We start from the raw sequence: 13,537 nt of genomic DNA on the forward strand, positions 1-13,537 counted from the left end.
ACCTTTTGGAGAGGCAAGGTGATGTTTTGGGCCGTATTATCACTGGTGATGAAACATGGCTGTGCCAATAGGACCCTGAAACAAAGCATCAAAATGCACAAAGGAAGTCAGCCAATTCTCCACAACCAAAAAAGCTCCATCAGTCCAAATCAAGAGTCGAAACAATGTTGCTAATCTTTTTTGATATCAGAGGGATTATTCATTATGAATTTGTACCAGCTGGACAAACAGTTAACCAAGTTTACTATTTGGAAGTGCTGAAAAGGCTGCATGAAAAAGTTAGATGATATGAACTTTTCGCCAACAATTCATGGCTCTTGCATCACGACAATGCACCAGCTCACAGGGCACTGTCTTTGAAGGAGTTTTTAGTCAATAAACAAATAACTGTATTGGAACACCCTACTCACCTGATCTGGCCCCCAATGACTTCTTTCTTTACCCGAAGATAAAGGAAATATTGGAAGGAAGACATTTTGATGACATTCAGGACATCAAGGGTCATATGATGACAGCTCTAATGGCCATTCCAGAAAAAGAGTTCCAAAATTGCTTTGAAGGGTGGGCTAGGTGCAGGCGTTGGTGCATAGCTTCCCAAGGGGAGTACTTTAAAGGTGACCATAGTGATATTCAGCAATGAGGTATATAGCACTTTTTCTAGGATTAGTTTGTGAACTTAATTGCCAGACCTCGTAAATGGCAAGTAGCCATTAGCCACATTTAGCTATTGAGCTCTTAAAATGTCGTTAATAAAATTAAGGAACTGTTTTAAATTTTATTTATTTTAATTAAAGTTAAAGTAATAACTCAGTTCAGTTACTGGAAATCTTCTAAGTATATTTAGAATAATTTGAGGATGTGAATCTACTCTTACAACTGCAGATTTTATGAAGTCTACATATAGACCAGATATTTCTGATTGAAATTTAGCATCCAAGTTGAGATGTGTTGTAAGCATAAAGTGTACACTAGATTTTAAAGATTTAGTATGCAAAAAGAATGTAAAATGTCTCAATAAATTTTATATTTCTTTATGTTGAAATCATAATATTTTGGACATACTGGGTTAATTATCTTCAAATTAATTCTACGTGTTCCTTGTTCTTTTGTAATGTTGCTTTTTGACAACTTATAATTACATATTTAGTTTGCATGTAAAGTTTTCTGTTCAGATCTGAGTGCAGCTAAGAAAGGGACTTAAAGGCTTCTGTTCGTATAAGGTGATATTGATATGGTTCCTGATGTCGGCATTTCTTGTTGATTTCACACACCTTAAAATTCACCCATTTAAAGTGTACAGTTCAGTGATTTTTAGTATATTCACAGAGTTGTGCAACTATGACTACAGTCTAATTTTAGACTTTTCAACATCCTAAAAAGAAACGCTAAACATACTAGTTGTCCATCCCCTTTTCTGTCTACACCCAGCCCAGCCCTATATAACCACTAATCTACTTTCTGTCTTACGGATTTTTCTATTTTGGATTTTTCACATAAATGGGATCATACTCTATATGGTCTTTTGTGTCTGGCTTCTTTCACTCAATTAAAGTTCTATGTTGTGGCATATATCACTACAACATTCTTTTTTATTACCAAATAATATCCCATAGTATGATTATATCATGTTTTGTTTATCCATTCATCAACTGATGGACATTTAAGTTGCTTCCATATCGTGTCTTTTGTTAATGCTGCTATGAACATTTGTATCCAAGATTTTATATGGGGATATGTTTTCATATCTAGGAGTGGAATTGCTGGATCAAATGATAACTCTTTGTTTAACATTTTGAACTGCCAAACTTTTCCTAATTGCCACACCATTTTACAGTACTGCCAATGATCTATGAGTGTATTAGTATGCTTGGGCTACCATAACAAAATATCATAGACTAGAGGACTTGAACACCAGAAATTTACTTCTCACAGTTCTGAAGGCTGGAAAGTCCAAGATTAAGATACCAGCCAATTTGATTCCTGGTGAGGGCTCCCTTCCTAGCCTGCAAATGGCCTCCTTTTCCCTGTGTCTTCACATGGCCTTTTCCTTGGTCAGTACATTTTGGGGGTGGGGAGGGAAGAAGAGAGGGAGAGGAGTGGGGGAGAGAGAGTAAAATAGAGAGAGAGAGAGAGAAAGATCACTCTTTCTATTTTATTGGGGATGGGGAACAGGACTCCACTGGGGAACAGTGCACTTCCAGGACCCCTCTCCAAGTCAAGTTGTTGTCCCTTCAATCCTAGCCGTGGAGGGTGCGGTTCAGATTCAAGTTGTCCTTTCAGTCTTAGTTGTGGAGGGCGCAGCTCAGCTCCAGGTCCAGCCGCTGTTGCTAGTTGCAGGGGCCGCAGCACTCCATCCCCCATGGGAGTCGAACCGGCAACCTTGTGGTTGAGAGGATGCACTCCAACCAACTGAGCCATCCGGGAGCTCAGCGGCAGCTCAGCTCAAGGTGCCCTGTTCAATCTTAGTTGCAGGGGGCAGAGCCCACCATCCCTTGTGGGACTCCAGGAATTGAACCGGCAATCTTATGGTTGAGAGCCCACTGGCCCATGTGGGAATCGAACTGGCAGCCTTCGGAGTTAGGAGCATGGAGCTCCAACCGCCTGAGCCACCGGGCCAGCCCGATCTTTCTATTTTAATAAGGCCATCAATCCTAAGAATTAGGACCGCACCATTATAACCTCATTCAACCTTAATTACTTCCTAAAAGCCCTGTTTCCAAATACAGTAATATTGAGGTTAGAGATTCAACATATGAATTTTGGGAAAAAACAATTCAGTCCATAGCAATGAAGGTTCCAATTTTGCCACATCTTATCAACACTCTTTATTGTCTGTCTTTTTTATTATAGATATCCTAGTGGGTGTGAAGTAGTATCTCCTTGTGGTTTTATTTGCATTTCTATGATGGCTAATGATATTCAGTATTCTTTATGCATTTAACAGTCATTTGTATATCTTTTTTGGAGAAATGTCTATTAAGATCCTTTGCCCGTTTTTAAATTAGGTTGTCTTTTTATTATTAAGTTGTAAGAGTTCTTTATATATTTTAGATACAAGTCCCTTATCAGATAGATGATTTGCAAATATTTTCTCCCATTTAGTGGCTTGTCTTTTCATTTTCTTAACAGTGTCTTTGAGACACAAAAGTTTTTAATTTTAATGAAGTTCAGTGTATCTATTTTTTGTTGTTGTTGTTGCTTCTGCTTTTGGTGTCATATCTAAGAAACTATTGCCAAATCCAAGGTCTTAAAAATTTACCGTTATGTTTTCTTGTAATAATTCTATAGTTTTAGCTGTTTCATTTAGGTCTTTGTTCCATTTTGAGTTAATATTTTTATATGGTGTTAGGTGTAGGAGTTCAATTTCATTAGATAATGAGCCAGGTTTTCTTTGGTCACAAGCCTTTTGCATGTATATGTCCAGCAACAGTTGTCCCAGCACCATTTATTAAAAAGACTATCCTCCCACCCCCCATTGACTTTTCTTGGCACCCTTGTTGAAAATAAATGTAATTGTGAGAGTTTATTTCTGTACTCACAATTTCATTCCATTGCCTACATATCAGTATGCCGATACCACACTGCTTTGGTTACTGTTGTTTTTTAGTAAGTTTTGAAATCAGAAAGTAAAAGTCCTATAAGTTCTTCTTTTTCAAGATTCTTTTGGCTATTCTGTGTCCCTTGAGTTTTCGTATGAGTTTTAGGATCAGCTTATCAGTATTTGCAAAGAATCCAGTGGGGATTCTGATAGGGATTGTATTGAATCTGTATATCAATTTGAGGAGCACTGCCATTTGAACAATTTGAAGTCTTTATTCATGAGCATGGAATGTCCTTCCATTTATTTAAATTAGATCTTTTAATATGTCTTTTAACAATGTCCTTAGTTTTCTGAGTATAAGTTTTACACTTCTTTTGTTTCTCATTTGTTTGTCTTGTTCTTTTGTTGTTTTTGGTTCATATACCATTTATCAGTGAAATCATATGGTTCTCTGCTTTTTTCTCTCTGACTTATTTCACTTAGCATTATACTATCAAGATCCATCCATGTTGTCACAAATGGTCCTATTTCATCTTTTCTTATCGCCGAATAGTATTCCATTGTGTATATATACCACAACTTCTTTATCCATTCATGTATCAAAAGACATTTTGGTTGTTTCCATGTCTTGGCCACCATAAATAAAGCTGCAATGAACATTGTCTTTATGTATAAATGTTTTCAGATTTTTTGGGTAGATACCCAGGAGAGGGATTGCTGGGTCATATGGTAATTCTATTCGTAGTTTTTTGAGGAACCTACACACTGCCTTCCATAGTGGCTGCACCAATCTGCGTTCCCACCAACAATGTATGAGGGTTCCTTTTTCTCCACAACCTCTCCAACACTTGTTACTATTTGTCTTGTTGATGATAGCCATTCTGACTGGGGTGAGGTGAAATCTCATTGTGGTTTTTATTTCCATTTCTCTGATGGTTAGTGATGTTGAGCATTTTTTCATATGTCTATTTGCCTTATATGTTTATATGTCCTCTTTGGAGAAATGTCTCTTCAGGTCCTCTGCCCATTTTTCAATTGGGTTGTTTGTTTTTTTGTTGTCGAGTTGCATGAGTTCCTTGTATATTTTGGATATTAGCCCTTGATCGGAGGCACTGTTTGCAAAAGCTTTTCCCATTCAGTTGGTTGCCTCTATTTTGTCGATGGTTTCTTTTGCTGTGCAGAAGCTTTTAAGTTTGATATAGTCCCATTCATTTATTTTAGCTTTTACTTCCCTTGCCTTTGGAGTCAAATTCATGAAATGCTCTTTGAACCCAAGGTCCATAAGTTTACTACCTGTGGTTTCTTCTATGCAGTTTATTGTTTCAGGTCTTGTGCTTAAATCTTTGATCCATTTTGAATTAATTTTGGCACATGGTGACAGGTAGCAGTCCAGTTTCATTCTTTTGCACGTGGCTTTCCAATTCTGCCAGCACTGTTTATTGAAGAGGCTGTCTTTTCTCCATTGTATGTTTTTTGCTTCTTTGTCAAAAATTATCTGTCCATATTTATGTGGTTTTATTTCTGGGTTCTCAATTCTGTTCCATTGGTCTATGTGTCTGTTTTTCTGTCAATACCATGCTGTTTTGATTATTGCTGCCCTGTAGTACAAGCTAAAGTCAGGGAGTGTGATACTTCTAGCATTGTTCGGTTTTCTTAAGATTGCTTTGGCTATTCGGGGTCTTTTGTGTTTCCAAACAAATCTGGTGATTTTTTTGTTCTATTTCTTTAAAGAATGCCATTGAGATTTTGATGGGGATTGCATTAAATCTGTATATTGCTTTGGGTAATATGGCCATTTTAACTATGTTGATTCTTCCAATCCATGAGCATGAATGTCTTTTCATTTCTTTGTGTCTTCTTCAATTTCTTTTACAAATGTCTTATAGTTTTCAGCATATAGGTCTTTCACATCTGTGGTTACGTTTATTCCTAGGTATTTTATTCTTTTTGCTGCAATTACAAAAGGACTTGTGTTTTTTTTTTTCTTTTTCTGAGATTTCATTGTTACTATATAGGAATGCAATGGACTTTTGTCCGTTGATTTTGTAGCCAGCAACTTTATTGTATTCGTTGATTGTTTCTAATAACTTTTTGGTGGAATCTTTAGGGTTTTCTGTATATAGCATCATGTCATCTGCAAAGAATGACAAATTATTTTATTTATTTATTTTTTTAAAGAATGACAATTTTACTTCTTCATTCCCAGTTTGGATGCCTTTTATTTCTTTCTCTTGCTTGGTTGCTCTGGCAAGGACTTCAAACACTCTGTTGAAAAGCAGAGGTGATAGGCGACAGCCCTGTCATGTTCCTGAACGTAGAGCAAAGGGCTTCAGTTTTTCACTGTTAATTATGAGATTATCTTACACTTCTTTTATTAAATTTAATTCCTATGTATTTTATTCTTTTTGATGCTTTTGTAAATGTAATTATTTTCTTAATTTCATTTTGAGTTGTTCTTGGCAAATGTGTAGAAATGTATTTAATTTTTATATATTGATCTTGTTTCCTGTAACCTTGATGAACTCACTTATTATCTAATAGTGTTTAGTGGATTCCTTAGGATTTTCCATATGCAAGATCATGCCATCTGCAAATAGAGATGGTTTTACTTTCTTCTTTCTAACCTAGTTGCCTTTTAATTATTTTGTTGCCTAATTACCCTGGCTGGAACTTCCAATACAATGCTGAATTGAAGTGGTGAGAGTAGACATCTTTGTCTTCTTTCTGATTTTTTGGGGGAAGCATTCAGTCTTTTGCCATTACATATGATATTACCTGTGGGTTTTTGGTAGATGCCTTTTATTAGGTTGAGGAAGTTCCCTTTTTTCCTAGTATTTTGAGTGTTTTTTTTTCTTTAATTATAAATGTGTTTTAAATTTTGTCCAGTGCTTTTCTGTGTCTATTGAGATGATTGTGTGGTGTTTGTCCTTTATTTTATTGACATGGTGTGTTATATTAATTGATTTTCAGATATTACACCAACCTTGCATTCCTGGAATAAATCTCGCTTGGTCATGGTGTATCATCCTTTTTATATGTTGCTGCATTTAGTTTGCCAGTAGTTTGTTGATAACTCTTTTCATCTACATTCAAAAGAGATATTGGTGTGTAGTTTTCTTGTGATCATTCTTTTGAATTTTTTTCACACCAGTGGTTGTATAGTGGTATCTTATTGTGGATTATGTTTGCTTTTTTCTAATATTTAATGATATTGAGCATCTTTTCATGTTTTTTATTTGCCATTGGTATAACTTCTTTGATGAATTCAATAACTATTCAAACATTTTACCTAATTTTATTTGGTTACTTTCTTATTATTGTGTTGTAAGAGTTCTTTATGTATTCTAAATAGGTACAAGCTCCTGTTAGATATGTTTTACAAATATTTTCTCCAACTGTCAGGATTTGCCCTTTTATTGTACAAATTTTAGAATTATTTGCTCCAGTTCTGTGAAAAATGTCAATGTAATTTTGAATGGAATTTTTTGAATCTGAATTGCTTTGGGTAGTATGGACATTTCAACCATATTAATTCTTCCAATCCATGAACATGAAATGTCTTTCCATTTATTTGTGTCTTCTTCAATTTTTTTTCAACAGTGTCATAGTTTTCATGTACAGGTCTTTCACTTCCTTGGTTAAATATATTCCAGGTATTTTATTCTTTTTGATGCAATTGTAAAGGGGATTGTTTTACTTTATTTTATTAGTTTCAGGTATGCAAAGCAATGTAATAGTTAGACATTTACACCCCTCACAAAGTGATAACCCCCCAATCTATTACCCCTCCGACATCGTATATAGCTGTTACAATACCATTGACCCTATTCTCTATGCTGTACATCCCGTGACTATACACAAAGTCGGGCAATTAAGTTCGTGAATTAAGTTCCTAGAAAAAGTGCTACATATCTCATTGCTGAATATCACTACAGCCACCTCCGAAGTACTCTCCTTTGGAAGCTATGCACTGACACCTGCATCTAGTCCACCCTTCAAAGCAATTTTGGAACTCTTTTTCTGGAATGGCCATCAGAGCTGTCATCATATTACCCTTGATGTCCTGAGTGTCATCAAAATATCTTCCTTTCAATATTTCCTTTATCTTCTTGTAAAGAAAGAAGTCATTGGTGGCCAGATCAGATGAGTAGGGAGGGTGTTCCAATACAGTTATTTGTTTATTGGCTAAAAACTTCCTCACAGATGCTGCCATGTGATCTGGTGCATTGTTGTGATATAAGGGCCATGAATTGTGGGCGAAAAATTCAGGTTGTTTTCGTCTAACTTTTTCATGCAGCCTTTTCAGCACTTCCAAATAGTAAACTTGGTTAACTGTTTGTCCAGTTGGTACAAATTCATAATGAATAATCCCTCTGATATCAAAAAAAGGTTAGCAACATTCTTGCAACAAGTTTCAGACTTGTCAGATCTTGTGTTGCTGTGTGTGTGTGTGTGTGTGTGTGTATTTAATTATAGTTGGCATTCAGTATTATTCTACTTAAGCTTCAGGTGTATAGCACAGTGGTCAGGCATCTACACAGTCTGTGAAGTGATCTCCCTGATAAGTCCAGTGCCCGTCTGGCACCCTACATAATCTTTACAACTTTATTCATTATATTCCCCATACTGTATTTCATATCCCCATGACTATATTGTGACTACCAATTTGTACTTTTTAATCCCTTCACCTTCTTCCCATCCCTACCCCCAATCCCATCTAGCAATCATCAGTTTTGTTTTTTCCCTGTATTTCTGAATCTATTTTGTTTTGTTTGTTCGTTTATTCTGTTCTTTAGATTCCACATATAAGTGAGATCATATGTTATTTGTCTTTCTCAGTAGGGGGTTGTTTTCTTATTTATTTATTTATTTATTTATTTATTTTAATTTATTGGGGTGACAATTGTTAGTAAAATTACATAGATTTTAGGTGTGCAATTCTGTATCACATCATCTATAAATTACATTGTGTAATTTATGGAAGGAGAGTCAGTTCTCCTTCCATCACCATATATTTGATCCCTCGTACCCTCATCTCCCACCCCCCAACCCCCTTACCCTCTGGTAACCACTAAATTACGTTCCCCAGATTAATTTTCAAAATCCTGTGGCCATCTTGTGGTTACTGATTGTTTTCTAATCCCCTCACCTTCCCCCTTTCCCCCACCCCCCCGCCCATCTAGCAACCCTCAGTTTTTCCTTTGTCTCCAAAACTGTTTCTGATTAGTTCATTCACTTATTCTTTTCTTTAGATTCCGCATATAAGTGAGATCATATGGTACTTATCTTTCTCTGTCTGACTTATTTCACTTAACATAATGTTCTCTGGGTCCATCCATGTTGTTGCAAATGGTAAGATTTCTTTCTTCTTTATAGCTGCGTAATACTCCATTGTATAAATGTACCACATTTTCTTAATCCAGTCATCTACCGATGGGCATTTTGGTTGTTTCCATGTCTTAGCTATTGTGTATAGTGCTGCAATAAACATAGGAGTGCATAAAGATTTTTGAATTGGAGTTTTGGATTTCTCCAGATAGATACCTAGGAGTGGAATTACTGGATCGTAGGGTAGTTCCATTTTCAGATTTTTGAGATACTTCCATACTGTTTTCCATAGTGGCTGCACCAATCTGCAATCCCACCAACAGTGCACAAGCGTTCCCTGTTCTCTATATCTGTGCCAGCACTTGTTGTTTGTTGATTTATTGATGATAGCCATTTTGATTGGGGTGAGGTGGTATCTAGGGGATTGTTTTCTTAATTTCTCTTTCTGATAGTTTGTTATTTGTGTATAGAAGCACCACAGTTTTTTGTATATTTGTTTTGAATCCTGCAACTTCACTGAATTCATTTATTCTGTGAGTGTGTGTGTGTGTGTGTGTGTGTGTGTGTGTGGTGTGGAGTCTTTAAGGTTTCATATGTATAGTATCATGTCATTTGCAAATTGTGAGTTTTACGTCTTTCCAATTAGGATAATTTTTATTTCTTTTTTTTTTGTCTGACTGTGGTGGCTAGAACTTCTAATACTTTGTTCAATAATGGTGGAGTGGGCCTTCTTGTCTTGTTCCTGATCTTAGAGGAAAGCTTTCAGCTTTTCATCATTGAGTATGATATTAGTTGTGGGTTTGTCATATATGGCTTTTATTATTAATATGTTGAGGTATGTTTCCTCTATACCCACTTTGTTGAGTTTTTATCATAAATGGGTGTTAGATTTTGTTAAATGCTTTTTCTGCATCTATTGAGATGATCATATTTTATTCTTCATTTTGTTAGTGTGGTGTATCCCATTGATTGATTGGCAGATATTGAACCATTCTTGTACCCCAAGGATAAATCCCACTTGAACATGGTGTATGATCCTTTTAATGTATTGTTGAATTCTGTTTGCTAATATTTTGTTGAGGATTTTTGCATCTGTGTTCATTAGAGATATCAGCCTGTAATTTTATTTTGGTATCAGAGTAATGCTGGCCTTGTAAAATGAGTTTGGAAGCATTTTCTGTTCAGTTTTTTTTGGAAGAGTTTCAGAATGATAGTGATTAAATCTTTGAGTAATTTGGTAGAATTCACCTGTGAAGCCATCTGGTTCCAGACTTCTGTTTGCTGGGAGTTTATTTATTATTATTATTATTATTATTATTATTATTATTATTATTACTGACTCAATCTCCTTGCTAGTAATTGGTCTATTCAGATTTACTATTTCTTCATAGTTTAGTCTTGGGAGATTGTATGTTTGTAGGCATTTATCCATTTCTTCTACGTTGTCCTGTTTTTTGGCGTGTAATTGTTCATAGCAGTCTCACGATCTTTTCTATTACTTTGTATCAGTTGTAACTTCTTTTTCATTTCTGATTTTATTTATTTGATGTCTCTCTCTCTCTGAGTCTTGGATTTATGACTTATAGCATCATTATTTACATTTTTATTTATTTTTGTCCTTGTCACCTCCCATCCTCTCTCCCCTCAAATGTAAATGCCAGATGAGCAGAGACTTCATCTGTTTTATTCACTTTGAGTAGTTATTGGCACATACATTGACAAATATTTCTTGAAAGAATTATACCTCTTTGGTCATTTGATTGTTTTCCTTGCCATGTTTTTGTGCAATACATTTCCCGAATGATTTTATTCACATTGTCCATTTTTGGTTTACATTGCACTTAGAATAAGCAAATGTCTCAGTAACACAGTAATAGTTGAAAGAGACAATATCATGTCAAATGCTTATTAAATTTTGTGTTTTTTTTCCTTTCTTTTAGTCTTTAAATCGGACCAATCCAATGGATAAACATCTTGAGGTCATGGTCAATAAGTATGAATTGTCTCCCCAACCAATTGCTGCTCAGCTATTTGGGAATGCCGGAAAAGAGCACATGGAAAAATACGGTATGCTAAAAAAAAACTTTAAGGCTCACGGGTAGTTATATACTTATGATGCGAAATAACAGGTAATGAGAAATAACAGGTATTTATTAAAGAACTAAATAATAAATGTTATTTAGAATGCCAGGATATATGAGATATAAAATAGTTTTTGCATTAAGTTGAAGAAGCAATCTGTTTCTTCAGAATTTAGTTGTAGAGAAAGTATGTATATATAGGATATAATATGGGAAGTACTGGAATGCTCCAAACCCAGAAATTGAAATAGGAAAAATAACATAAATCTTATGTTCTTTAATCATGGGCAATAAATTGTTCATTAATTCTGAATATGATAATGAGACTTAAAGCTTGTTCTTGATAATAGGTTTATATAGTCAAATTTTATTCTTAATACTTAGTATATCATCATCTGTCATTCCATAGTGTTTTATGAGATTTAAATTTCACAGTTGATTTTTATTTTGTAGGTAAACATGCTAGTTTTTTGACTGATGGTCAATGATTAGCCTGCCTTAACCATTTAAAGCAGGGATAGTGCAGATAGGATTTGTATTTTTCATTGTATGACCCTGAACCAGTGCCTTATTGTATACTGTGATATGAGAAAGAAAATTTTTATGCTTGAAAGTTCAGCATTCCTATTCTTTGTAGGAAAAGTATCCTGAGTTTGATAGTCAAAATCAAATAATTAGAAAGGAGAAAAATCATCAAGGAAGAATGGTGGGATCTTATAGAAGCACTGCCAGTCTTTGGCCATAGAAATTTTCTTCCTTGTAACTATTTCTTACCATTTTTAACTCAGTCCATTCCAGTCTGGCTTCCCTGCTTTCTCAAGGCTACTATTGATCACCATTTTGCCATATCCAGTAAATACTTTTCAGCCCTAATAGACCTCAGCTGCATGAATTGCTTTTGATCACTGTCTTCTTGAAACATTCTCTTTTCTTGGCCTCTGTGACTCTTCATTCTCCTGGTTTTTCTTACCTCTTTGGCTATTCTTTATTCATTTCTTTTTCAATTAAATAATTCATTTAAAACATTATTGACCTCTCATTCTATTCCACGCACTGTTCTGGGCACTGGAATATAGCAGTCTATCAGTCAGCTATTGCTGTGTAATAAACCACACAAAAACTCAGTGATTTTGAACAATTATTTATTATTATAATTCACAAGTTTGTAGATTGACTAGGAATCAGCTGATCTAAGCTGAGCTCAGCTCTTCTTGTCTGGGTTAATCATATGACTGTAGGTTGGTTGGACACTCTGTTCTAGTCTTATTTTGACTAGCTTATGTGTCTCTTCCCCCTCCCAGAATCAGAGGGCCAACCCTGGCATATCCTTTTCATGGTGAAAGCAGAAGCACAAGAGAGTAATCTGCAACATGCAAAGCCTTTTGAGACTTAAGTTGTTGACCAAAGCAAGTCACATGGCAAACTTGGAATCAAGGGATAGGGAAATATACTCCACTTCTTTTGTGGTTGGAAACTGCAAAGTCAGAGAGCAAAGGACATTCAGGAGGGAGAAAGAATTAGAGATATTAATGCATTCATTCACAAGCAATAAACAAGCAGAGGAGCTGTGAGGTTTTTTCTTAAATTTCTAGTAGGGGAGAGACTATAACACGTAAAAACTAAGATAATTTCAGGCAATTATTAGTCCTATGAAGAAAAGAAAACAAGGTAATATACTTGTGGGGAGTGGGGGACAAACTTAGGATAGACAGTTGATGTCCTCTATACTTAGGTATCCAATTGGTAGCTTGGCATCTCTCCTTTTATATTTAACAGGCTTCTCAAATGTAACATGTTCAAATGCAGACTCTTAACTCTGTTCTCCCATCATCATAAACTTGTTCCTCCTCTAGTTTTCCTGAAGTGGTACATACATTCAGATGTTCAAAGCAGAAACATGAGTCATCTTTGACATTTCTCCCTCCCTTTCTCCAACTCCAGTCCTTTACTATAGTAGCAATTCTACCTCCAAACTGTTTCTTCCTTCCATTTCATTTCATTACCATAACTCTTAACTTAGACCAGAATTTTTCAAACTATGAATTGTGACTTGCTAGGAAATTTAAGGAATCAAGTCAGTGAGGTGAACCCAGCATTTTTGTAAAAAATCTAAAACATCTGTTGTTATATATTATAACTCAATACACAAAAATACACAAAACATAAACATGTAACTTTATGAATTCTAACAAAGTTCACAACTTTGATTTAAACCATCTCCCATGTCAAAAATGGAATGCTGGCGCACAAGAATGCTTTCTGTAGGTTATTTTTTTTTTTTTTAAGATTTTTATTGGGGAAGGGGAACAGGACTTTATTGAGGGAACAATGTGTACTTCTAGGACTTTTTTTTTCAAGTCAAGTTGTTGTCCTTTCAATCTTAGTTGTGGAGGGTGCCATTCAGCTTCAAGTTGTTGTCCTTTCAGTCTTAGTTGTGGAGGGTGCAGCTCAGCTCCAGGTCCAGTTGCCATTTCTAGTTGCAGGGGGCGCAGCCCACCATCCCTTGTGGGAGTCTAACCGGCAACCTTATGGTTGAGAGGATACGCTCCAACCAACTGAGCCATCCGGGAGCTCAGCGGCGCTCAAG

General features: G+C 35.6%; 1 protein-coding gene across 1 annotated transcript in view; it reads left to right on the forward strand.

The window, feature by feature from the left end:
- Positions 1-13,537, forward strand: part of SCP2 (sterol carrier protein 2) — a 104,047-nt gene that overhangs the window by 25,638 nt on the left and 64,872 nt on the right. The window contains exon 6 of the mRNA XM_033114185.1: positions 10,810-10,936. Coding sequence (XP_032970076.1) covers positions 10,810-10,936 — 127 coding nt within the window. The remainder of the gene's footprint in view (positions 1-10,809; positions 10,937-13,537) is intronic.

This window comes from Rhinolophus ferrumequinum, chromosome 9 (genome assembly GCF_004115265.2).
Source record: "Rhinolophus ferrumequinum isolate MPI-CBG mRhiFer1 chromosome 9, mRhiFer1_v1.p, whole genome shotgun sequence".
NCBI classification, from domain to species: Eukaryota; Metazoa; Chordata; class Mammalia; order Chiroptera; family Rhinolophidae; genus Rhinolophus; species Rhinolophus ferrumequinum.